This window comes from Pleurodeles waltl, chromosome 9, assembly GCF_031143425.1.
Source record: "Pleurodeles waltl isolate 20211129_DDA chromosome 9, aPleWal1.hap1.20221129, whole genome shotgun sequence".
Lineage (NCBI taxonomy): Eukaryota > Metazoa > Chordata > Amphibia > Caudata > Salamandridae > Pleurodeles > Pleurodeles waltl.
This window is the reverse complement of record NC_090448.1, coordinates 457,840,116-457,865,355: the sequence shown is the minus strand read 5'-3', so window position 1 is coordinate 457,865,355 and position 25,240 is coordinate 457,840,116. Positions and strand designations below refer to the sequence as shown.

Genomic DNA, 25,240 nt, shown 5'->3' with positions numbered 1-25,240 from the left:
TAATGTTCCACTGTGTCTTTGCTCGAGCTAGCTAATGTTCCACTGTGTCTTGGCTCTCTCTGGTAAACTAATGCGTAGCCTGAAAAGGAGTAGTATATTGTATCATGGTATTACTCTAGACCTGCCTCTGTTCTCTGTCCTTTCCCATATTGACACCCTAGGAGATTGTTGCTTGATCAGTCAAGGGACTGCCGCGTCAAGAGTCAGATCTGTAATGTGTGTCCGGTGTGTGCCTCTGGTTAGGGTCAGACAGGATCAGGGGCACTGCAAGTGAGCCCCGGTTAATCTGCTGGCAGTATTGGTCACCTGTACAGGGGCTCAGGCACAATGCATCTATGTGGAGCTCTCAGTGATCTTCTGAGTGCAACACAGGACATATGCAGTAAAGGACATCTCACCCACTTCAGCCTTTCCTTCTTGGACCAATTCACCCCAACCCCCCCGATCTTCAGCAGATGCATGTCACTCTTTTCTAATCATGGTGTCCATCAGTGCCTATGCCATCTTGTTATTGCATGCCATTTATAAAGATTAAAATGGGTAGTGGTGGTTTGATGAGGTGAACTTACCAAGCGTTAAATGAGTAGAGTCAATAATAGTTCATGTTGATGGTTGCTCAGAGTTAGGGTGGAATATGGTGCTATGCAGTGCGATATGCTTCACTACCCAAGAGCATAATATAGTGTTCCAGGCAAACACCATGCATGTAATATTACACAGATACTGCAGTGCTCAAAATATTTGTGATTAACACGTCCTCCAGATGAGTTAGTTGTTGTGGGTTCCTTTTATGTGTAGACATGAACCTAGTAATAGGATGAACATCGTTCCATAATCACAGCCAACACATGTTTCACACAGGTGACTTTTTCAAGGCTGCAAGATATATAGAGATATGCTTGCCAAAGTTGTATGCCGGTGAGGAGGATGATTTTTTTTTTTTTTTGCATTCAGTCAAGAGAATAAAAAGTGGTCTGTGCAACGAGATGGTACACTGCCTGGTGTGTGGCAATTTATGCTTGGAACAGAGATACAGGGGAGAGCCAAGAGGGCTGTACAGGTCATATTGATAACATTGCATACATACAAAGTAGTGTTGGGTGACCCCCCTCCCCTCCCAATCAGGCACCGCGAGGATGTAGTACCATTTCACAATATATGATTGATCATCAGAAATGGAAAACATGAAAAGACAACCGATCAGTAATGCACCACAGAGAAAAACAAGTGTACTGCTGGTATTCACATGCCAACCTCTTGTTGTGCAAAGTATGTATTACAGTAACACGTGCAGTTATCTGTCCATGTTCAGACCTGCGTCAACCGCACGTAGTTTAAAGATCCATTTAGCTTCACACCTTCTGAGCTTGGAGACCATGTCTCCGCCCCATCCATCATTAGTAATGCATGTAATGCCATGGAATTTGATCCCCATGACCACCGAGCCTGCATGTACTGTGTTATAGTGGGCAGCCAGGGGGTAGTTGGGGTGATTGTTCCTAATAGTTCTAATGTGTTCCTGGATCTGTTCTTTCAAAGGGCGAATAGTACTGCTCACATAAATTAAACCACATTGGTGAACAGTGAAATACACAGTGAATTTACTATTGCAGTTGATGAACTGTCGTATACAGTGTACATGTACAGAGTTCTATGAGAAATTCACCAGCTTGTCCATGGCAAATTGACAGACACCACAGGGTGGAAGGGTAGCCAGTTGATGGATTGGTTTTGTGTGTTTGTTCCAATGTAGCTGGGACACAGCTTGTTTCTTAGTGTTTTACTATGGCTGTAAGTAACCTGAGGTCTAATCTTGACAAACTTATGTAGTGTCTTATCAAGTAGCAGTAAGTGCCAGTGGCGTTTCAAGATGCGATGTATTGCATAGCTCTGTTCAGTGACTGCAGTGATCACGTTTGTGTACCTGTCTTTGGACCGTTTACCAGTCCCCTGGGTCAAAAGGAATTCTCGTGCAGGGTGTTCAGAATTCTAGTTTTGGCTTTGATAGAACCTTCCCTGAGTACCCTCTTTGTAGAGAGCGTTGCTCGACTACTCCCAGTTCTTGTATGAATACATGGTCGCTTCTGCAGTTCTGTCGCACTCTGGTCAGTTCTCCCAATGGGATTGTACTAATTTGAGTAGACTGATGTGCACTGCGTGCATGTAGTACTGAATTGCACGCCGTGGGTTTTCGGTAGAGTTTGGACTTGATCTTATTTCTGTCATGATATAGGGTGAGATCAAGGAACTCTGTGTTTCTTATTGATGTGTTGGATGAAGCGTATGTTGTAATCATTATAGTTGAGGTGCTCACATTGCAGTTCAAAGGTTTCGGTATTGCTTGTCCAGATGATAATGATATCATCTATGTACCTACCCCAGTACAGAATGTAGTTGATTAGACCATGTGGGCAGGATGTCCATAAGTGGTGTCTGTTAAAGTGGCCCATACACAGATTAGTTTACGCCGGTAAAAATGTATCCCCCATGGCTACACCCTGAATCTGCCTGTACCATTTACCATTGTGTAGGAACACGTTATGTTCCAAGACCAATCTGTTAAGTTCAATCAACATCTCTGTGCTCAAACAGAGTAGCATCCCTACCGGAGAGTGAGGCGGTAAGTGCAGAGATGCCCTTTTCCAGTGGAATGCAAGTTTAAAGGGAGACAACATCTAGTGTGGCAAACCAAGAATCGGGTGTCCAATCGATGTTCTCCAATTGGCACAGTAGGTGCTTCCTGTCGCAAATGTAGGATGGTAAATTTTGAAACAATGGTTGGAGGTATATATCAATGAACTCTGAGATGTTCAGTGGGGGAGCCATTACCTGAGAAGATGGGCCGTACTGGGGGGAATGGAACTTCTTTGTGTACTTTGGGTAAGATGTATATGCATGGTGCAAGTGGAGTCCATGTTAAGCATATATTTTAATTCTAGATCCGTGTTGATGCAGAGATCCCGCCAATATACCAATTTGTCACTAATTGTGTTAGTGATGGAGTTAAGAGGGCTGCCGTTAAGTTTAGCGTAAGCTTGGCTATCTTCGAGTTGTCTATTGCTCTCATTGATTTAGTCCCTACGATTCATGATGACCACATTGTCCCCTTTGTCAGCCTCTCAAATGACTGTTAGTATCATTGCTTAGTTCATTCAGGACTCTGAACTTGCTGTTATTTAGATTAGTTGCTGTGTTTTTGCTCCTAGGATTGGGTTTGTCCTCCAGTCGGTAGAGGTTGTTTGTAACTGACGTATAGAAGACATCAATTGAGTTGTCAGTGGTAAGCGCAGGCATGAAGGCAGATTTTGGTCTAAGACCACTGTCTAGGCCTAGGTTAGGAGAGATGTTAAGATGTGCTAGCAATTCTCCTGTGGATGGTGGATCGTCCTGTTCCAGGGACATCAATAAGTGGATATCCTGAATGTCTCTAATGGTTCTATTTACTAGTGGGTACAGAGGGTGTAGGGGGATTGGCAGGTGTAGGTTTCTCCTCAAAGTTCTTTTTGAGTTTTAAACGTCTTACAAATTTGCATAGGTCAATGTGTATTTGGGCAAAAAAGGGGGATAAAGTAGGATAAAACCCTAGTCCCAAACGTAGAATCTTTATTTGTTCATCCGTAAGCTGCTGATCAGACAGAAAGATGATTTGCACACCTTCATTCACATTGTTAGGTACATTACACAAGGCATTGGAAGTTTAGAAGTCTGTGTGTGTTTTTCCCCCTAAGCACGAGCCTTACCATTGTCTCTTAAATCAGGGTCCACTGTGTACCTTGTTGCGATTACAAGTGACTGACCTCATTTAACCCTCTGGTAAACTGTGCCATTCAGAGGTGAGTTCCCAACGTATGGAATGGTCCTTTTACATAGCCCTACATTTTTTTTACAGTGTGGGGCCATTACTGAACATCGTGATGCCTCCTCTTTTAGACATGCACACTTTTGTTGCGAAACTCGTTTACTTAGAGGTACGGCAATCTACTTCCCTTCTTTAATCTTTGCTTTGGTGTTCTTTGCAACAATGTTCAGTCTCCTGCTGCAGCCTACCACTTTGGGTGCTAGCCCAACCTCAGCCGTTACTCTAGGTGATGGCTGTCTCCCTTCTCTCTTCGACTTCTGAACTACCGTGGCCTTTTCTACACAGCGTTGCTCCAAACAGGTCACTGTCTCCCAGTCGGTTTGCAGCGCAGAAGCAGGCCGGACCACTCGCCGCTCAACACAGTGGCTGGCCCCGGCAGTCAGCCTCCGATTGGCCAGCACAGGCAGCTTCTGGTAGCTCCTAGGTGAGTGGGGGCTCAGTGTGATCAGACCCCAGCTGTGCACCTGTGATTGGACCGCCACGCAGTCCCCTGCAATCTGCACAGACATTACCAAGGTAGTAGCTCCAGTGAGATGCACCTCTCAGTTGCAACGTGGCCTCACCGCCATGGGCCTTGGCCTGTTCTGCCTCACAGTATTCGTAGTCGCACTCTTCTTGTGTCACAGCTCCCGGTCCCACTGGGCGCAAGCTGGCATCAGCGGTCCAGGTTTCACCTCCAATCCCATCAGGTTGCTGTGGGTCAGTCGATGTCCGCAGAGCCGTTCAGTCCCTTAATGCTACTGTGCCATCTGTAAGACTCAGTAGGCTGCAGCAGTTAGTCATCAGCAACTGGTCTTTCTTAACCCAGGATGAGCTCTTTAGCACCCCCAAAGCTGCACCACACCTACAGCTATATTCTTCTACTGTAGCAGATCACGTAAGTTGCAGACGTCGGTAGGATGTTGCAGGATAGTGTGTTCGGGAGCCGGACCTCGCCAAAGGTGCGTCCAGTTGGCCATCTTGCTAGGCCATGCCCCCTACCTTGTGAATGTTCTATTGAAGAAATTACACTGACAGCGTTCCTTTAAGATGTTCCATCCTGGCATTTTAATACAGGTTAATATTTTGACATGTGATTGTTGAACTAGCCCTTCCTTTTGGGAGGGGCAAGACGATTACACAACGTCACCAAGAAGCAGTTCCATCCGCTTATGTATGTTTGTAGATTGCTGCATAGTATTGAGTAGTGTGTGCGTAATACATGTACTTTTTCCTTTTTTTTAAAAAAAAAAAAAGCACCAACTGGACATTTGTTTATTGATTGTTATTACTGTGTATCTATGAATGGGGATTTCTGGCCCACACCACCTCCTTTAAGTAGGCCTTAGGCTGCCCTGCTTTGCTACCCTGTGAGAGTCAAGCGCTACAATGGGGTGTTACCAGTGAAGGATAAATGTGGACCCATTACTTGTACAGATCACACAACTAATGACCCATTTTCTTACAACCAACATTTAGAAGTAACTCAAGCAGATTAATAAGGAATACAGTTGTTTTGTGGCAGGAGGACTGCTTTTCACAGAAGGCATGTCCATTTGTAGATTGTTCTCTGGCCTGCCACTGCTTATCATTGAAAGCACCATTGATGTACAACCCCTATCTGTGCAGCTAAAGTGTACCTCAGTAGATCTGGATAGCGGTGTGTAAGGAAATGGCTCCCTGTTGCAGTTACCCCCCACTTTTTGCCTGATACTGATGCTGACTTGACTGAGAAGTGTGCTGGGACCCTGCTAACCAGGCCCCAGCACAAGTGTTCTTTCCCTAAACTGTACTTTTGTCTCCACAATTGGCACAACCCTGGCACTCAGGCAAGTCCCTTGTAACTGGTACCCCTGGTACCAAGGGCCCTGATGCCAGGGAAGGTCTCTAAGGGCTGCAGCATGTCTTATGCCACCACTGGGACACCTCACTCAGCACATGCACACTGCCTCACAGATTGTGTGTGCTGGTGGGGAGAAAAGGACTAAGTCGACATGGCACTCCCCTCAGAGTGCCATGCCAACTTCACACTGCCTGTGGCATAGGTAATTCACCCCTCTAGTAGGCCTTACGGCCCTAAGGCACAGGTGAGGGCATATGTGCTTGAGCACTATGCCCCTACAGTGTCTAAGCAAAACCTTAGACATTGTAAGTGCAGGGTAGCCATAAGAGTATATGGTTTGGGAGTTTGTCAAACACGAACTCCACAGTTCCATAATGGCTACACTGAAAACTGGGAAGTTTGGTATCAAACTTCTCAGCACAATAAATGCACACTGATGCCAGTGTGCAATTTATTGTCAAATACACCCAGAGGGCATCTTAGAGATGCCCCCTGAAAACATAACCGACTTCCAGTGTAGGCTGACCATCTCCTGCCAGCCTGCCACACAACAAACATTTTGCTGGCCACATGGGGAGTGCCTTTGTCACTCTGTGGGCAGGAACAAAGCCTGTACTGGGTGGAGGTGCTTCTCACCTCACCCCTGCAGGAACTGTAACACCTGCTGGTGAGCTTCAAGGGCTCACCCCTTTTGTTACAGCGCCCCAGGGCATCCCAGCTAGTGGAGATTCTCGCCTCTCCGGCCACTGCCCCCACTTTTGGCGACAAGGCTGGAGGAGATAATGAGAGAAAACAAGGAGTCACCCACCAGTCAGGACAGCCCCTAAGGTGTCCTAGCTGAGGTGACCCCTACCTTGAGAAATCCTCCATCTTCAGTTTGGAGGATTCCCCCAATAGGATTAAGGATGTGCCCCTCTCCCCACAGGGAGGAGGCACAAAGAGGGTCTAGCCAGCCTCAAGGACAGTAGCCATTGGCTACTGCCCTCCCCGACCTAAACACACCCCTAAATTCAGTATTTAGGGGCTCCCCAGATCCCAAGAAATTAGATTTCTGCAACCTGAAGTAAGAAGGACTGCTGACCTACAAGCCTGCAGAGGAGGAGGAAGACAACTGATTTGGCCCCAGCCCTACTGTCTATAACTTCGAAAACCTGCTCCAGCGACGCATCCGACATGGACCAGCGACCTCTGAAGCCTCATAGGACTGCCCTGGACTACAGGATGAAGAAACTCTCGTTAACAGCAGCCCCTGTTCAAAACCTGCAACTTCTTTGCAACAAAAAAAGAACTTTCAAAGACTGCACGTTTCCTGCCGGAAGCGTGAGACTTCACACTCTGCACCCGACGCCCCTGGCTCGACCTGCAGAAAACAAACACCTCAGGGAGGACTCCCTGGTGACTGCGAGCCCGTGAGTAACCAGAGACGACCCCCCTGAGCCCCTACAGCGATGCCTGCAGAGAGAATCCAGAGGCTCCCCCTGATCGCGACTGCCTGTAACAAGGGACCCGACGCCTGGAACCAACACTGCACCCGCAGCCCCCAGGACCTGAAGGAACCAAACTCCAGTGCAGGAGCGACCCTCTGCCTAGCCCAGGTGGTGGCTACCCCGAGGAGCCCCCCCCGTGCCTGCCTGCATTGTTGAAGTGACCCCTGGGTCCCTCCATTGTTTTCAATCTAAAACCCGACGCCTGTTTGCACACTGCACCCGGCCGTCCCTGTGCCGCTGAGGGTGTACTTCCTGTGCCTTCTTGTGTCCTCCCCGGTGCTCTACAAAACCCCCCCTGGTCTGCCCCCCCCCCGAGGACGCAAGTACTTACCTGCTGGCAGACTGGAACCGGAGCACCCCTGTTCCCCATAGGCGCCTATGTGTTTTGGGCACCTCTTTGACCTCTGCACCTGACCGGCTCTGAGCTGCTGGTGTGGTAACTTTGGGGTTGCCTTGAGCCCCCAACGGTGGGCTGCCTATGCCCCAAACTTGAGACTTGTAAGTGTTTTACTTACCTTCAAAATTAACCTTTACTTACCTCCCCCAGTAACTGTTGATTTTTGCACTGTGTCCACTTTGAAAAAAAGCTTATTGACATTTTTACAAAGACTGTACATGATATTGTTTTCATTCAAAGTTCCTAAAGTATCTAAGTGAAGTACCTTACGCTTTAAGTATTAACTGTAAATCTTGAACCTGTGGTTCTTAAAATAAATTAAGAATATTTTTTTTTTCAATATAAAAACTTATTGGCCTGGAGTAAGTCTTTGAGTGTGTGTTCCTCATTTATTGCCTGTGTATGTACAACAAATGCTTACAAACTACCCTCTGATGAGCCTACTGCTCGACCACACTACCACAAAATAGAGCATTAGAATTATCTACTTTTGCCACTATCTTACCTTCAAGGGGAACCCTTGGACTCTGTGCACACTATTCTTACTTTGAAATAGTATATACAGAGCCAACTTCCTACACGGTGTCTCCCTTTCACAGTGATATGATGGGTACATATCCTTAAGTAGCTATTGTCTAGTGCTTACGGATGAGGGGTTTGCTTTACAGCCTGTATTGTAAATTTTACATATAACAGTCATGCCAAATATGTATAACTGGAGGTAAACCATTTTAGGCAGACTTTGACAAAGATCTCAGGGTTATCTGCACCTGCCTGTAATTTTACAAGGTTTTCAAGAGTCTTGGAATGTTATGTCAACAGTGTAGTATACAACCTTGATGGTTAATTTCTAAGTAAGTAATCGCATATTTGACTAAAATAAAGACATAGGTTCGAATGAACAGCCCAATGATATGTTTTGATCCAGTGATGTTTAAAGTCATTTTGAAGAAATAGTTAAGTTTGCTTGATCAAATAGGCAGATTTTGAAGACTATGTTGAAGTTTGGCTATGTACTGTAGGAATGTAGAAGCCTTTTTCACATCTCCAGGAGGCACTTCTTTAAGGGTTAGCCAGGATGAGAACCTCTGCTACTGCTTTGTTTTGGACTACACACTATAATGCGCTTTTATTCGTGGGTTTCAATGCGCTCTTCTGCTCTGTCTGTAGTTTCATTACTAATAATCTAACTTATAAACAGAAACGGTGACAAAAAGAGAGCTGCTTAAAGTTATGAATATGCTACTGGTTATATTTAAACATTCACAACGGTCATGCTCGGTGCTTGCTGTGTCCTAAAATAATTGGGATGAGAAAGATTAAAAGGCACTTAGAATGGCAACATTTATTACACTGTTTAGCCCAAAAAGCTTAGCCAAGGAAAAAATATAACTTTTTATTAAATATTGGGGAAATACCTGTAAAAGAAAATCACTTTAAATTACAAGTAACTATTAAACCCAAAACCAAGTACCTTCTGCAAAACACATTTCGGTGTACTTGAATGTTTAACCTTCGATTTAAAAAATGTGATCGTGATCGGAATCTCCATCTACATTTTTGATTCTTTGTTGTTTGAGTTGGGGGCGAAATGGCCGTATTTGGATCAGTTTCTCGGCAGGTCAAAGGATGACTTTGACCTGGATGGTTTGGGGCAGCTAGAGCTGTATATGGTCATCTCAGACCTGATACAGCTCACTTCCAGTTGAGAGCTGTTACTACTAGAAGTAAATGGTTATTATAAAGCTAACTTTGTTCTGCGTGCTAATATTGTTCGTTAAGTTTATTTGTAAAACAAGAGGTTTCCGACTAGTGGCGGCCTGGTAAACTGTAGACGCAGAATACCACATCACATAATGTCTTTCAGTGAAGTCAAGTCTTTATCCCCTTCGAGCAAATGGAATGGCAGTCCGGTTCATGTAAAAAGGGTAATGGAGTCAATCTTGACAAGTTATAACACAGACTGCGTCATCTACAGTTTGCCACACACAATGCCACTTTGCAGCTTTAAGATGGTCGTGCACAAACCCACTAGCGCCGTGTTCCAATCTAACTTCTTAGACGTCATCATTTGTAGCTGTTAATTCTTTTAAATGGTTTTAAATGAGCTCCCAGGTGAATTGTTTAGGATAGTGCTAAAAAGGAATGTTAGTATCGGACAGAGCTTTATTCACATCCTACTTGCAGACCTTTAGATATTGATACTCTTGGCCCTTAAGAATGCTGCTCGCTCATTGATATTTTTGTTGGTGCCATAAAGTGTTATTACAATTTGCTGAATCTGCAGACCAAGTAACCACCATCAGAAGATCCTTCTAGTCTAGAAGGGGGGGGTAAGGACAGTTTACGGGAGGGTGTGCGGCAGTGCTTAATTTGTGCTTGTTGTTTCCGGTGCTGAGCCCCGGCACTTATTTGTGAGGCCTGGGGCTTATTCTTGTGCCTCAAGCATTTGCTGCGAGCAAAAGACACATATGTGAAAGACGAAAGAAGGAAAAACTAAAAAGCGTCATAAAGGGAGAAAGTAGAAAGTTGCAGGATGAGTTGAAGGGGCAGGGGTGGCCGTAAATGGATTGAAGAGGCCCGAGATGGCTTCAGAATTACGCTGCCTCGGTATTCAGTGCTGGCAGATTTAATTACAGCAGCCTTGTGTTTAAGAGACGGGCTTTGAGCACCGGCACCTCTTAATTTACAAATTAAGCACTGGTGTGCGGGTAGGGAGCATAAATAAGATCTATGCCCCTTCCTGCAAAAGGTATAACAAAACATTTGTGAATAGTCCTATTCAGTAAATCAATGTAAAACTACAAATGAGTGGGGTGAGGAACCTATTGTTCCAAAGAGAAGTTACAGTATTTCTCTGTTTCCGCATCCTTGACTTGAGAAGAGTTGTACTGGAGCCCTACATCCCGATATAAATATCCAGGTGTTTGTTTCTGGCTCTCTCTGGACCTAGGAGACAGGATCTTGTCTACCTTAAGCTACCGTCCCCTTTCTTTCGCCATCTAGCTGTTAGAGGAATGATAGGATATCTGTCCTGAAATGTACACATTTGCATCATCAAATACGGTAATTCTTCTGAAGGTTTTCGCTTTCTTTCTGTGCAAGAGGAGGCGTTTTCCTCCACAGTGAGCAAACAGTCGATCTCCTTCATTTACTCAGAGTTCGTCTCCTTAGTCTGGAATCATGGGAGTTGCGGACGAACAGATGTTAATCCCCATAGACTGCGTGACATCTGTCAGCTTGCACTAGGCATCGTTCATGCTGCCAAGGTAATATTCAGCCACGTACTTTAAAAATCAAATCAGCTATGCTGGATCGGCCGGCAGTCGAAATGTTCGTCAATTCCATAAGCCTATACAGTGGCAGCAGTCTGCTGTCGGAATCTAACAGACATGGGGTTTACCTTGTAGCTCCAAGTGTGAGTCTTTTAAATCAATACGGCAGACTTGCTACGGGCACCTTTTGGAAGAATAATAGTTTTTGCTGTTTCAGCTATTTTTTTAATAACCTACACATTTGTTTTTTATCTAGGTAATTGTATTTGTAGGAGTTAGCATGCAGTCTGCAAATGAAGCAAATCGAGTGAAACCATTAACCGTATCTTCCTGAATATATTTTCAATTGTCAATGTTCAAATGCATGCAGCAGCGTTTCCTGTAAAAACTTTCGAAATGCTTGTGTTTTTATTAACAAAAAGCAGCTTACATGTAAAACTTGCTTACACATAACGTATTCATTAGCTTTTTTCTATGCAGAGACTTCAAGCTTGAGTTTTTTCACCTGAACAGATTTACACGCATAGTACTAATGCTACTATAATGCCAGTAACAAATAAATAAGATTATACGTTTGACATGGAGAAAACATCGGAATGTGTTTCTAGAATTATTCACTGAACAACATTAACTGAGAAATACTTTTCTGACATGCTCACCATTACATATGTAAAATTGTAGGAAAACTTGATTTCTAAAAATAGTAGCAGGTGAATATTCAAAGACAGCCTTAGTTCTTTTGTACACAAATGTCTTACTCCTGTATTACAAAAATAAGGAAGACTGCATAAATACTCTTCTTTGCAGTTGTTGTAAAACTTCCTGACAATTATATTGAATGTATAAAATATGAATAATACTTGCCTTTCCTAATCTGTATTTAAGGTGCTGAACAGTGAATGATCATTTCTTATTGCAATTGATTGTCCCCCGAAGATGTGGTACAAGAGAGAGCACACATGCCCACCTTTCAGAAACCTTGATCTTCTTAAGTAGATGGGTAGTAATAGGGCAGGTTCCAGATTCTGTGGGAGAAGGCTGGAAACAGACTTTGTGTGTTTTTGTCAACATAGCTGGACACCGTGGGGATCTCCTCTTTCTCCCCAGGCAGTGGGAAGGCAACTGGGCAGTTTGTGTTCCATGCTTCCATGAGTTTAATTTGTTGCTTTTCTTTCTCTATTACTGTAAGAAAATCTTTAAGTACCTGCTTGAATATATAGACTATTTCCCAAGGGAGGACATCATTTTCTGCCAAGACTTCACGAAATCTAAAAAAAAAAAAAAAAAAGTTACAGTAAGAGTATATACCCGACTGTATTTGAACGAGTTATAGATTGTAACAGTTCTAGACATTGGTCATTTTTTACAAGATTTTTAATCAACTAAAATAAATATATTTTCTGCGCACAGCTTTGCCATTAATTCTTCAGCATGCTGGTAAACGAAATATCTGTACCTACAGGGATTTAAGTGGGTTGAAATAAGTAGGATCTTAAAAGGGCAGTGGTCTAAGTGCTGCGCACAAATGGGGGCTGGGCGAGTGAGCATGGGGCGGGGTCAAAGGTGTGGCTAAAAAAAAGTGTAATTTTTTTTTACCTTCAGGTAACTACATATTAAGCAACACACAGCTTAAATGAAAAATAAATGCATGTTAATTTAATCAGGGGGAGATGCACTATCATACATTATGAAACCTCTATTAGTGCACTACAGAGAAAGCCACAGAGTTGAACCCCGTTTTGTACAGTGGAGAATAGTGACTTGTGTACGTTTAGAGCTACGAGGTTCTTGTCCGTGACACAAAGTATTGTGAATATGTAAATCATCATTTTAAGCTTTCATTACACACTGTAGAAGATGGGTTGCTCAAACGTGCAAAAAGGTATAAGATGAAAAGGGGCTTCCAAAACATAGATTGTAGTAATACCCAGACTGTGCTTTGTGCAATTATTTTTATAACTGTTATTTTAAAAACACACACTTCACAGCTCATCTGGTGACTGACTCCCTTGTAATAACATTCGAAAATAATAAATCAGTTTTATCAGGAAACTTTAGCTGAATCTATCCATTAAAGCCAATGCCAGCTTCCAAGCACCCTTACATTTGTAGATTGACCAGTTGTGCACATTTGCATTTGTTTCAGGCAAGCAGGCACCCTGTCAGGAGGGTTTGCTTTGTTGTCTGCTTCTCCTTTGGTTTCACAGCACAGGGGACTCCCTGCCTTACACTTCATCTGAAGAATTTCAGCTCTCGGAATTAATCTTCCTGGGACAGTTGATTTTCCAGAAAATGTAGGTGGAACTGTTTTGCTTAAATAAAAATAAAAAATAAAAACAAGTTTGGCCACGTTGTGACGCCCAGATCCCACCCACGTCGACCACTGTTAAAGGGGATGTGGCTTAAACAAGTAAACTAAATGTTTGTGGTTCCCATAGTGTGCCACCATGTTTAGGATTTTGGGTCTTCTCTGAGCTTTCTGTTATTGTATGTATGTGGGTATATAACACAGTAACTGAGTCACTCAAAACGTTCCAGGACTATTGGCTTTGTCATTGGTTGTTAATCATTTAAAATGGATAAACGATTTTGTTGTAAGTAATAATGAAAATGTTTCAATTCTAACATTGTCAGACTGTGAAATAAATATTACTAAGACCTGTAGAAGTAGTGGTGTTCAGTGTCTGTCACTCCTGTTATGTTAGATTGGAATGCCCTTTTCTCTCCACATATCGTCCATTTCCATATCTTAAGTCATGTCTTTCCTCTTAAGCGCCCTGTTCTTTCTCACACCTAAGTGCACTTAGTCGCATCTCTTTCACCAACCCCCAAACACAACCGACCTGAGGGATCTACACTTTATTTTACTTTTGCCTTGTCACTAATATGATCAGTGTGTACCACCTTCATACACACATATAAACTCGCTCTGCCTTAAGCCTCAACTCCAGAGCTCTCTGTGTGGCCCGTTAAGGGCACCTGGAGGCTACTCGGTTCATAATGTGCACTATAAAAGCGAAATTTACTATATGAACTTAAAACAAACGCAACATCCTGGGAAGACTAAGGACTCTTGGGAAATGCACGGTTAAGTAAAACATGAAATATAAACAGGAACTGAGTCTCAGGCATGGATTACTTTAATATTTTTTTACAATAATCGATAAAGATCCATAAGTGTTTTAGATAATGGAGTTACGGGCATGAATCTATGGTCATAAAGGGATATGTTTTAAATGCCCGTTTTTAATTACAGCAGGGTGTGGGACCTGGCCCACTTAGAGCTCTGTATTTGGATATTTGATGGTTTGGAACTGTAGTTGCTTACTGATGCTTCCTAACCGTACTACTTTTCGTTTTTACCTCGACAACGCATAATGCCTATCAAGTCTCATAGACTTGACGTGCAACAGCAGTTTTGTTAAACACTCACAAGGATACGTTCCACTCTGAGATTGAAAGAGGTAAGATGGGTGTAAAACCTGCTGAGGACGGTGCCCGTGTGACTTGGTTGAATTCGGGAGCAGAGCATTTCTAGCTGCCTTTGTTCGGTGAGTGGGATGCTGGGATTCAGGTTAAAAGAGTTCTTCAGCCAGTTGCAGTCGCCACCCACTCTCTGCATCTTCTGCCCGTTTTCAATCTCCTGGACCAGTCTTTCGCGCTCCTTCAGGTGCCACTGCAGTTCCCTCAGGAGAGTTTTTGTCACTGCTTCAGAGCTAGAACATTGGCCGGGTTTGCCCTGTTCATTTTTTGACCATTTCATCCAGTTGAAAAATGGCATTTTTAAGCCGCTGGCCTAAAAAAAGAAAGAGTGAAATATAATGTTGTCCTTTTAACTTTGGTAGGTCATGACAATCAAATGATTTGTATTCAGCCTTTATACAACCCGATACGATTAATACATAGAATAATTTGCTGGTTAAACAGTAGAAGGAAACACACATTAAGTTAACCCGAGAGACCGACTTTTTTTTAGAACCGGAGTGATAAGATGGTTTCTTTCTCAACCTTAACATTATGGTTTTATGAAGAGTAGCGACCTACATGGAAATCTCCTCGTACCATCAGTGGGCTGCTATACTTTAAATATTGGCTATAATCTTCAACTAATCGGGCTGAGGATCCAATCCACAATTAATTGGACTGAAATTTACAATAATAGGTTATGAAAATCTTTTTAGGAAATAGGCTTATACTGTTGAATACGATGATGGTACTGATAAGTACATAGTGATATAAATAATGTAAATGTGAAGAAAAACAATAAAAATATTTTTTTGTATCTATCTTTGACATTTAAAGAAAATAGTGAATAACACCCGGATGTCCTTAAATAATTTCAAAGGATGATTTGAGTACTATACACATGGATTGAATTGGATATATAGCAATTTACATATGTGTGCCTCACTGTTATTTTGTCTTGATACTTTGAATATGTGACCTTGCCTATTCTCACGCAATTTCGTACTTGAAGTAAAAGCACTCCATGCACTGGCAATTGTTCTAGTGTATGATGACATGTGCTGTGGTCTGCAAGCAGCCCTTTACATTGAAACAAGTTACACCTCCTACCTTTGAGTAAGCGATACATTGACTTGTTCCCGGCAGTTTTCACAGCAGACAGATAAAATATAAAAAGAAAACCACATGGAGCGACGTACCTTTTGTTGACAACGTGGACTCGAGGTCTCTGGAAATTGCTTGAGTTGTTACAAATTTATGGTTTACGATTATATCCCTTTTTCCTTTGGCGTACGCCTCAGTGAGAAGAAATGTATTTTCCGCACGTGCCTTGTCTTAAATGTGCTCGGTATGTCCCCAGGGCAGTGTCTTGCAGAACACGCCACGCCAGCCGACAGCTTCCGTTAACAAAGATGACCCCTTGTTGCAGCTGTAAAGAAAAGTTTTGCTTTTAATCACAGACCTTAAGTATAGTCAAATAGCCACCATGCAGCCTCGTTAATTTTAATGTGAACACTCTTTAGCCACAGTGGCACGCGGAGCCACTTATTGATTATTGTCAAGTCGTTGACATTGGTAAAAGGAGCTTTGGTCTTCATGCTGTTGGGACGTGTTGCTGGCTGTAGTGGATCGTCACATGAAGCGATTGATGCTTTGTGCGTAGATTAAGGTCAGCCTGCATGATTGTTGTCTGTCCAGGTCTAACGGCCCTCATCCTGTTAACTCATAGGTGAAAATCACCCAGAACTACTCCTTGAACTGGGAAACGCGTGACCTTAATTGGTACTGACTGGTCAGCACCGCAACATGTATGGATTATAGTTGGAGGCAAAGGCAGTTTCCGTTTTAAAAAACACAAAGGCGCCACGGATAAAGTGCACAAAATAGCTTGTTCCTTCAAACCTACGCATAAAACGTTAAATAAAACAACTTACCGTCGGATTTGTGTTCCCCAGAGCGCGTTCTCCTCATCCCGAGGTCGTTGTCCGTTTATTTTGGGACAGGACCGTCCGTGTGCTCTTTCTCTGTACTGGCACAGCGAGTTGCGCTGTGCTCGTGTTTACAAAGGTCGCCGCAGCCGTTATTTTCCGTCCCAGTTATCTAGTCTCCTCTTATTAATGCAAACAGCAGGCAGAACGAGCGGAACAGCATCCTCCTTCGGCCTCCGTGTTACTGCGAATTTCGCAGTGGAGGTTTCCTTTCGTTTTTTTTCTTCCATCCACGAATTGTTGGGAAACAGAGGCTTTGCTAATGTGTTCTAGATGTCATACAACATAAAGAATGACGTGCACGCCAGTTATTAAAGCCGATATTATACACTGGAAAAACTCGGATGTCGGGGTTAATCAGCGTCAGCTGGAAGGTTTTCACATCGCATTGTATGTCGTACAATGAAAACCTAAAGGAGCTGGGTTTAAAATGACAGAACTGTCCACACACATTTTCAGGCGAGTTTAAAATATAGCTTCCTGTCTCCTCTTACTCAGAACAGCAAATTGCGGCCCCTGCTTTCATTGTGCAAAATCTGTGTATTTGGAAGATTGTTGCATACTCCATTCTATTATATACAAGTATAACATGAACATAGTGTTTTAATCCAGAACCAGGTGTCTTAAATCCGATTTTTCAGTTTCTGCATTTAAGTCGTGGTATGCTATTTTTTTCTCTTTCACATTAGGTGATGCCAGTTTCACTGTCGTTATGTTCTAATAGAGGTTGACATATAAGATAATAAACATCAGAATATTGGAATGCTGAGAGTCCCACTGAAGACTGTGGAGTGGCTCGGGGCCAATACTTGGCTTCTGCAGACATTTTGCTCAAGCATTCCAATGTTTGCCTTTATTTTTCTCCATTTTTAGGTTGAGCCAAGCGCGCAACCGCTATCGCTTGACATGTTGCAATCTACTTCTGTGGGCTTTCACCACACCCATCTCATGCCCATCACTTACATACGGTCCTTGGCCTGCATTTCAAAAGTCCCTTGGCACAGCTGGAGAGCCGATACTACAACATTTTCTGCACTCTGAAAACTCTCCCATAGTGCTCTGCAGTGCATAGTTTCATTACATTTTGGCCCATAACTCTGTCTGTGGTGCTTCTAAGGCAATGGGGCCACTACCAAACTGATAAGCATGACACACCCTTTCTGTCTAGGTCATTTTTGGGGGTGGGGAGGGAAATCAGTGTCTTTTTAGGCTCTCATGGCTGCTGTAGGAAGCTGGCTTGGTGTGTGGCGGACACCTTTGGTGTTGTCGCCTTATACCAAGTGCAGGCATCCCCTGTTAATTAAGTGTAGGCAGTGTCTAGAAAGCCAGGGCTCTCTATAGGTAGTAGTGGATGAGCATCCAAGACTTATCTAGGAGACATGCAAAGCTTAAGCAATACCACTACACACAGCAACTTGTCACACATGAAAGAACCACACAGTGTTACAAAAATAAAGGTAATTTACTATGGTAACACAACACTAGGTTACTTATAGGCAGTTCTCTCAACCGGAGGTAAGTACACACTAGTTATATACACAATAGCAATCAGAAATTAGCATAGAAACAACAAGCAATGGCAATACTTAGTGAAAACAGCAAGGGCGCTACGGGAGGGCCAAACCATGTACTAAGAAAGTGGAATGCAAGATAGTCTCCCACCCAAGGATGTGGAGTCGTTAGAGGGGAGCTGGAAGCACTAGGAACCCCAAGAGGTGAGTACCTGAGTGTGAGAAGGTAGCCTCTTTCTAGCCTTGTTACCCCCACTTTTGGCCTGTTTGTGAGTGTATGTCAGGGTGTTTGTCACTGTTTTCACTGTCTCACTGGGATCCTGATAGCCAGGCCTCAGTGCTCATAGTGAAAACACCATGTTTTCAGTATGGTTGTTATGTGTCACTGGGATCCTGCTAGTCAGGACCCCAGTGCTCATAGGTTTGTGGCCTATATGTATGTGTCACTGGGACCCTGTCACACAGGGCCCCAGTGCTCATAGGTGTGCATGTATATGTTCCCTGTGTGGTGCCTAACTGTCTCACTGAGGCTCTGCTAACCAGAACCTCAGTGGTTATGCTCTCTCATTACTTTCAAATTGTCACTAACAGGCTAGTGACCAATTTTACCAATTTACATTGGCTTACTGGAACACCCTTATAATTCCCTAGTATATGGTACTGAGGTACCCAGGGTATTGGGGTTCCAGGAGATCCCTATGGGCTGCAGCATTTCTTTTGCCACCCATAGGGAGCTCTGACAATTCTTACACAGGCCTGCCACTGCAGCCTGAGTGAAATAACGTCCACGTTATTTCACAGCCATTTTACACTGCTCTTAAGTAACTTATAAGTCACCTATATGTCTAACCTTTACCTGGTAAAGGTTAGGTGCAAAGTTACTTAGTGTGAGGGCACCCTGGCACTAGCCAAGGTGCCCCCACATTGTTCAGAGCCAATTCACTGAACTTTGGGAGTGCGGGGACACCATTACACGCGTGCACTACATATAGGTCACTACCTATATGTAGCTTCACCATGGTAACTCCGAATATGGCCATGTAACATGTCTATGATCATGGAATTGCCCCCTCTATGTCATCCTGGCATAGTTGGCACAATCCCATGATCCCAGTGGTCTGTAGCACAGACCCTGGTACTGCCAAACTGCCCTTCCTGGGGTTTCACTGCAGCTGCTGCTGCTGCCAACCCCTCAGACAGGCAGCTGCCCTCCTGGGGTCCAGCCAGGCCTGGCCCAGGATGGCAGAACAAAGAACTTCCTCTGAGAGAGGGTGTGACACCCTCTCCCTTTGGAAAATGGTGTGAAGGCAGGGGAGGAGTAGCCTCCCCCAGCCTCTGGAAATGCTTTGTTGGGCACAGATGTGCCCAATTCTGCATAAGCCAGTCTACACCGGTTCAGGGACCCCTTAGCCCCTGCTCTGGCGCGAAACTGGACAAAGGAAAGGGGAGTGACCACTCCCCTGACCTGCACCTCCCCTGGGAGGTGTCCAGAGCTCCTCCAGTGTGCTCCAGACCTCTGCCATCTTGGAAACAGAGGTGCTGCTGGCACACTGGACTGCTCTGAGTGGCCAGTGCCACCAGGTGACATCAGAGACTCCTGCTGATAGGCTCCTTCAGGTGTTAGTAGCCTTTCCGCTCTCCTAGGTAGCCAAACCCTCTTTTCTGGCTATTTAGGGTCTCTGTCTCTGGGGAAACTTTAGATAACGAATGCATGAGCTCAGCCGAGTTCCTCTGCATCTCTCTCTTCACCTTCTGATAAGGAAACGACCGCTGACCGCGCTGGAAGCCTGCAAACCTGCAACATAGTAGCAAAGACGACTACTGCAACTCTGTAACGCTGATCCTGCCGCCTTCTCGACTGTTTTTCTGCTTGTGCATGCTGTGGGGGTAGCCTGCCTCCTCTCTGCACCAGAAGCTCCGAAGAAATCTCCCGTGGGTCGACGGAATCTTCCCCCTGCAACCGCAGGCACCAAAAAGCTGCATTACCGGTCCCTTGGGTCTCCTCTCAGCACGACGAGCGAGGTCCCTCGAATCCAGCGACGCTGTCCAAGTGACCCCCACAGTCCAGTGACTCTTCAGCCCAAGTTTGGTGGAGGTAAGTCCTTGCCTCACCTCGCTGGGCTGCATTGCTGGGAACCGCGACTTTGCAGCTACTCCGGCCCCTGTGCACTTCCGGCGGAAATCCTTTGTGCACAGCCAAGCCTGGGTCCACGGCACTCTAACCTGCATTGCACGACTTTCTAAGTTGGTCTCCGGCGACGTGGGACTCCTTTGTGCAACTTCGGCGAGCACCGTTTCACGCATCCTCGTAGTGCCTGTTTCTGGCACTTCTCTGGGTGCTACCTGCTTCAGTGAGGGCTCTTTGTCTTGCTCGACGTCCCCTCTCTCTGCAGGTCCAATTTGCGACCTCCTGGTCCCTCCTGGGCCCCACCAGCGTCCAAAAACGCCAAACGCACGATTTGCGTGTAGCAAGGCTTGTTGGCGTCCTTCCGGCGGGAAAACACTTCTGCACGACTCTCCAAGGCGAGAGGGATCTGTCCACCAAAGGGGAAGTCTCTAGCCCTTTTCGTTCCTGCAGAAACCTCAGCTTCTTCTGTCCCGTCGAAGCTTCTTTGCACCCGCAGCTGGCATTTCCTGGGCATCTGCCCATCTCCGACTTGCTTGTGACTTTTGGACTTGGTCCCCTTGTTCCACAGGTACCCTAGATTGGAAATCCACAGTTGTTGCATTGCTGGTTTGTGTCTTTCCTGCATTATTCCTCTAACACGACTCTTTTGTCCTTAGGGGAACTTTAGTGCACTTTGCACTCACTTTTCAGGGTCTTGGGGAGGGTTATTTTTCTAACTCTCTCTATTTTCTAATAGTCCCAGCGACCCTCTACAAGGTCACATAGGTTTGGGGTCCATTCGTGGTTCGCATTCCACTTTTGGAGTATATGGTTTGTGTTGCCCCTATCCCTATGTTTCCCCATTGCATCCTATTGTAACTATACATTGTTTGCACTGTTTTCTAAGACTATACTGCATATTTTTGCTATTGTGTATGTATATCTTGTGTATATTTCCTATCCTCTCACTGAGGGTACACTCTAAGATACTTTGGCATATTGTCATAAAAATAAAGTACCTTTATTTTTAGTATAACTGTGTATTGTGTTTTCTTATGATATTGTGCATATGACACTAAGTGGTACTGTAGTAGCTTCACACGTCTCCTAGTTCAGCCTAAGCTGCTCTGCTAAGCTACCATTATCTATCAGCCTAAGCTGCTAGACACCCTATACACTAATAAGGGATAACTGGGCCTGGTGCAAGGTGCAAGTACCCCTTGGTACTCACTACAAGCCAGTCCAGCCTCCTACACTGAGTGACCCCTAGTGACCAGGAGAGCAGAGGTAAGTACCCGGTTTTCCCAAGGCCTAACAGGAGGACTTAGAAAAAGAAAAAGGCTTGTGCAAGAACAGAACCAGTCTAGAAGAAACCAATGGCGGATTTTGAAAGAAGAGGACCTGCAAAAGAAGTGGGCAGAGCCAGTCCACAATGGAGTGTCCAGTGGGGACAGGAGCTACTACCCACCCTTTTGTGGATGAAGAACCAAGTTGACAGAGGAAGACCAGCTGTGGAGCCCAAGAGCTGAAGAGGAGTCCTTGTAGTGGTGCAGATAGTGTCCTAGGTCGGTTGTCTGGTTGCAGATGGTCAGTGGTGTTGGAGAACCACCAACATCCCTTGGCAAATGCAAGAGGAGCAGAAGAAGAGTTGCAAGGCTGCAGAGGACCAGCAAGGCCCAGGAGACTCTACCCTTGGAGGGGAGTCCAGGGTGACCGTCAGCAGTCAAGAAAGCCAAAAGAAGGAGCCTCCGCCCCCACAGGCAACCCACTGGTAGCAGGTGCAGTAAGTCACAGTGACGCCCAGTCAGCACTTCTGAAGAATCCCACTTCGCTGAAGCAGCAGAGAGGTGATCATGCTTGGCAGGAAAAAGTGCTGGGGGCCAGGGCTACTTGGAGCCTTAAGATCCCTTGGAGTAGGAGACAACAGGCCTTGGCAGTTGCAAGAGTTGCAGTGCACTGGGGTGCTGTCGTGCAAGGAGAGGCAGGGGCTCACGGTCTCAAGTTGGACAGCTGGCAGAGAGGACCAAGGGGACCGCACCAGACCACCACCTGTGATGCAGGATCCACGTAGTTCCAGAGGAGAGCAGATCCACGCAGCCTGACAACGTTGCAGTTGGTGCCTGCAGATCCAGGGGGGTGACTTCTTCACTCCAAGGGAGATTCCTTCTTGGTTCTTGGTGCAGGCTGAAGTCTCTTTGACCCCAAAGGATGCACAGCTGGGGAAATGTTGCAGTTGCTGGAAGGAGCCGGTGAAACAATTTTGCGAAGACAAGACGTCGCCGGAATCGCAGCCGTGCTGGTTCCTGAAGAGTCCAGTTGTGTCAGTCAAGAGAACTTTATTTCTGCCACAAGAGCCATAAAAGCACATAACAGCAATAAATAAATGCACAAGGCTTTATAAAATATGTACAGTACATATAACTAAATAAAAATAATAAAATTAAGTGCACTCCCAGAGTGAATTGATCAATTCTTACTAAAACCATTATACAGATAAAAGTTTTCCTCTAACAATCCAACTAGCCCCAAGGAACTTGGCAACAACAATCACTGACTTTGAGCAAGTGTCTGATCTGAGAATTCAAAGGGCTATGTCGGACCTGCGGACTCCCAGCAGTCTACAAGCCGGAGCCAACCATTTCCTACAAGAGGCAGCGTATGCAGGGCAGACAAATGAAACTTGAGGGAGCTTTTCAATAGGTGTTTTGCAAGCTGGGCAGATGGCTTTTTCTTCATATAACCAGCGACTGGTAAGTGATCTTAGTGGCAATGTTCATATGCAGAAGTGGAAGTACAATTTTCTTTCTCTAGGCACCCTGTCAATGTCCCAGAAGCCTTTGTATTTGCATGTCTCCTTTAGGTTGGCAAATTCACATGATAGTGTGGAGTGAAGTGCAACCCCCAGATCCTCAGAGTCTACCATTTGCCAATACAATTTTTTGAGGTTGAATTTTGATGGGAAGGAGACAGTAGTTGGAGAGTCCCAGAGTTCTCTAAGCCCGAGTGAATAAAGTAACCCCTTGATGTATCTGAGCCAGGGGATACTATGAGAACTGTCAGTTCATAAAATGACCTGCAGGGCTACAGTAAAGGAAGCAAGCTCTGGGGTGGTCCAAAGATGCCACTAGTAAAAGAGGGGACGTAGGTGGGCCTTACGGCCAATATGTTTCATGCCTAGGTCCTTAAAAAGGGGTAACAGTGGAGTGCTTGGTGGGAGGGACACGAGATTTCTTAAGAAATTATTTTCAGAGATCGTTATTTCTTGGGCTTTGGCATAGCCCCATAGTTGAACCCCGTAAAGAGCCGAGCTCACAGCCTTGGCTTTATATATCTGGAGTGCAGGGCGTAATGGTTTGGTGTGCAAGATATTAAAATCCTTTATTGAAACCCCTGTTTGCTTTAGTTTTAATTCCTGCTTTGCAAAATGTGGTTTCCAAGACATTTTTTCCGTTAACATTAGGCCCAGTTAACTAAATGTGCCCGTCCTTTCAAGTAGGGTACCCTTAAGGATAAACTTGCCTCTGAAGGATCTGTGGGGATTGAGCATCATTAATTTAGTTGTGGAGGCATTGATTTCAAGTCCCCGTGTGGAACAAAATTCCTCAAGGCACATGAGGAGTTTTTGTAATCCGCTTGCGGTCTTGGATAACAGGAGTGTATCATCTGCAAAGAGCAAGACCAGAATTTTGTGTGCCTAACGATGGTGCATCAGCTTTCACTCTGAGTAAAAAGAGGACAATATCATTAATGTACAAAGAGAGCAAGGTGGGGGCAAGGACACACGCTTGCTGTACTCCCATTGACACCTGGATTCTGTCAGTTAGCTGCCCCTTGTCATCCCACCTGACAATTGCATAATTACCCTCATGAAGCCGAATTAATAGTGCAAGAATGTGCTCTGGGATTCCAATTAGGGAAAGAACGTCCCACAGATTGTTACAGGTACTAGGTCGAGTGGGGATTTCAGATCCAAAAAAGCAACAAACAGATTCCCTTTGCCAATAAAAAATGTCTTTACGAAAACCTGCCTATAGAGGACTAAGAATGTTGCGTTCAGCTATCCAGCCTCGAATCTTGCCCAAAAGGCAGTGACAAAACACTTTCTGCACACAGTCTATTAAGCTAATGGGCCTATAATTACAGGGAAGGGCTCTGTAACCCTTTTTAAAAATCAGAACTACAATCGCACCCTTCCAGGACTCAGGAATTGGCGCCCCAGATGCTATTGCATTTGATATGATGGTGATATATCTTGACCAGATTTCAATGTGTGTTAAGAATAGGCCTGCTGTAGCACCATCCGAGCCAGGTGCCCTACCACGCTTTAGAGTACCTATGGAAAATGCTATATCCGCATGGGAGAACAGTTGCAGCACTGGAAGGGTGGGTGCTAGAATGATATTTGAGCAAGAGTCCCTATGTTCAGAGGTTATACTATCATGGTCATAGGAGTACAACCCACTAAAATGGTCTACCCAGTCCTTTGGAGCAGTAATAGTTGAAATGTTCAGTGCGCTATTTCGTGGGCCGTGCGCTGCCAAGGACAAGAACTCACTACAGTTCCTCTCTCGTGCAACTTCATTAAGTGCAGCCCACCACTTGTCATCTTTTTCACGCTTGGCTTTGCAGACAGCTGATTTGTAAGACTTTCTAGCTGAGCAAATGGCTTTTACATCCTTAGATTTAATAGCTTGGATTAGATGCTTGTTTGAGGACCGGCACTCCTTATTAAACCAGCGATGCCTACCCTTAAGCCTTTTGACATCAGGAACTATATTTACTGAGAAGTGGGCTGCAATGCCCTTGAAGCATGAGGTGTGAGTTAAGCTTATTTGCTCATTGGGGATTGCGGGACCCACCTCTAAGCCCATCAATGTGGTCTTCAGGGTGTTGTTAGCAGCATTGATGAGCGTTGGTCGAGCCAAAACCTTATTCCTCTTTAGGCGACGTTTGTCATTAAACAGACTAATTCCCTCTGGTGCTGTTACTGGGGTGTTAATCATGGACAAGTGGTTACACAAAGCAAGCCTGTGGATTGGAAGAGGGTTATGGTCGCTTTCAGATCTCTCAATAACCATCATGTCGATGACTAGGGGCCATAATTTTATGTCGACTAGACAATAATCAATTCTACTGGTGTGGTTGACTTTGTTATATGTATGGCAACCCTTGCGTCAGATTTAGTCCTGCCGTTAAGTGCCCTGAGTTTAAATTCCATGGTCAGTGATTTTAATTGGACAGCAACCTGCGTCCACCTTTTGATGGGCGGGATATCCAAGGCAGGGATAGACCATGCCCGTTCTTCCTCGTGGGTAAACACAAGATCATC

At 44.8% G+C, this 25,240-nt stretch overlaps 2 protein-coding genes across 3 annotated transcripts in view; one reads left to right on the top strand and one right to left on the bottom strand.

Annotated features, from left to right (window-relative positions):
* The window catches only part of TDRD9 (tudor domain containing 9), a 2,107,755-nt gene that overhangs the window by 87,314 nt on the left and 1,995,201 nt on the right, over positions 1–25,240 (top strand). The gene's annotated exons all lie outside the window — the stretch shown is intronic.
* Positions 8,953–25,240, bottom strand: part of RD3L (RD3 like) — a 661,792-nt gene continuing 645,504 nt past the window's right edge. The window contains exons 1-4 of one of the 2 annotated variants that reach the window (XM_069207262.1): positions 16,240–16,660; positions 15,505–15,734; positions 14,323–14,636; positions 8,953–12,108 (exon numbers count right to left, since the gene is read on the bottom strand). In XM_069207262.1, coding sequence (XP_069063363.1) covers positions 11,829–12,108; positions 14,323–14,621 — 579 coding nt within the window. In that variant the 5' untranslated portion in view covers positions 14,622–14,636; positions 15,505–15,734; positions 16,240–16,660 and the 3' untranslated portion in view covers positions 8,953–11,828. Of the gene's footprint in view, positions 12,109–14,322; positions 14,637–15,504; positions 15,735–16,239; positions 16,661–25,240 lie in introns of those variants that run through there. The other variant, XM_069207263.1, reaches the window with a different exon arrangement.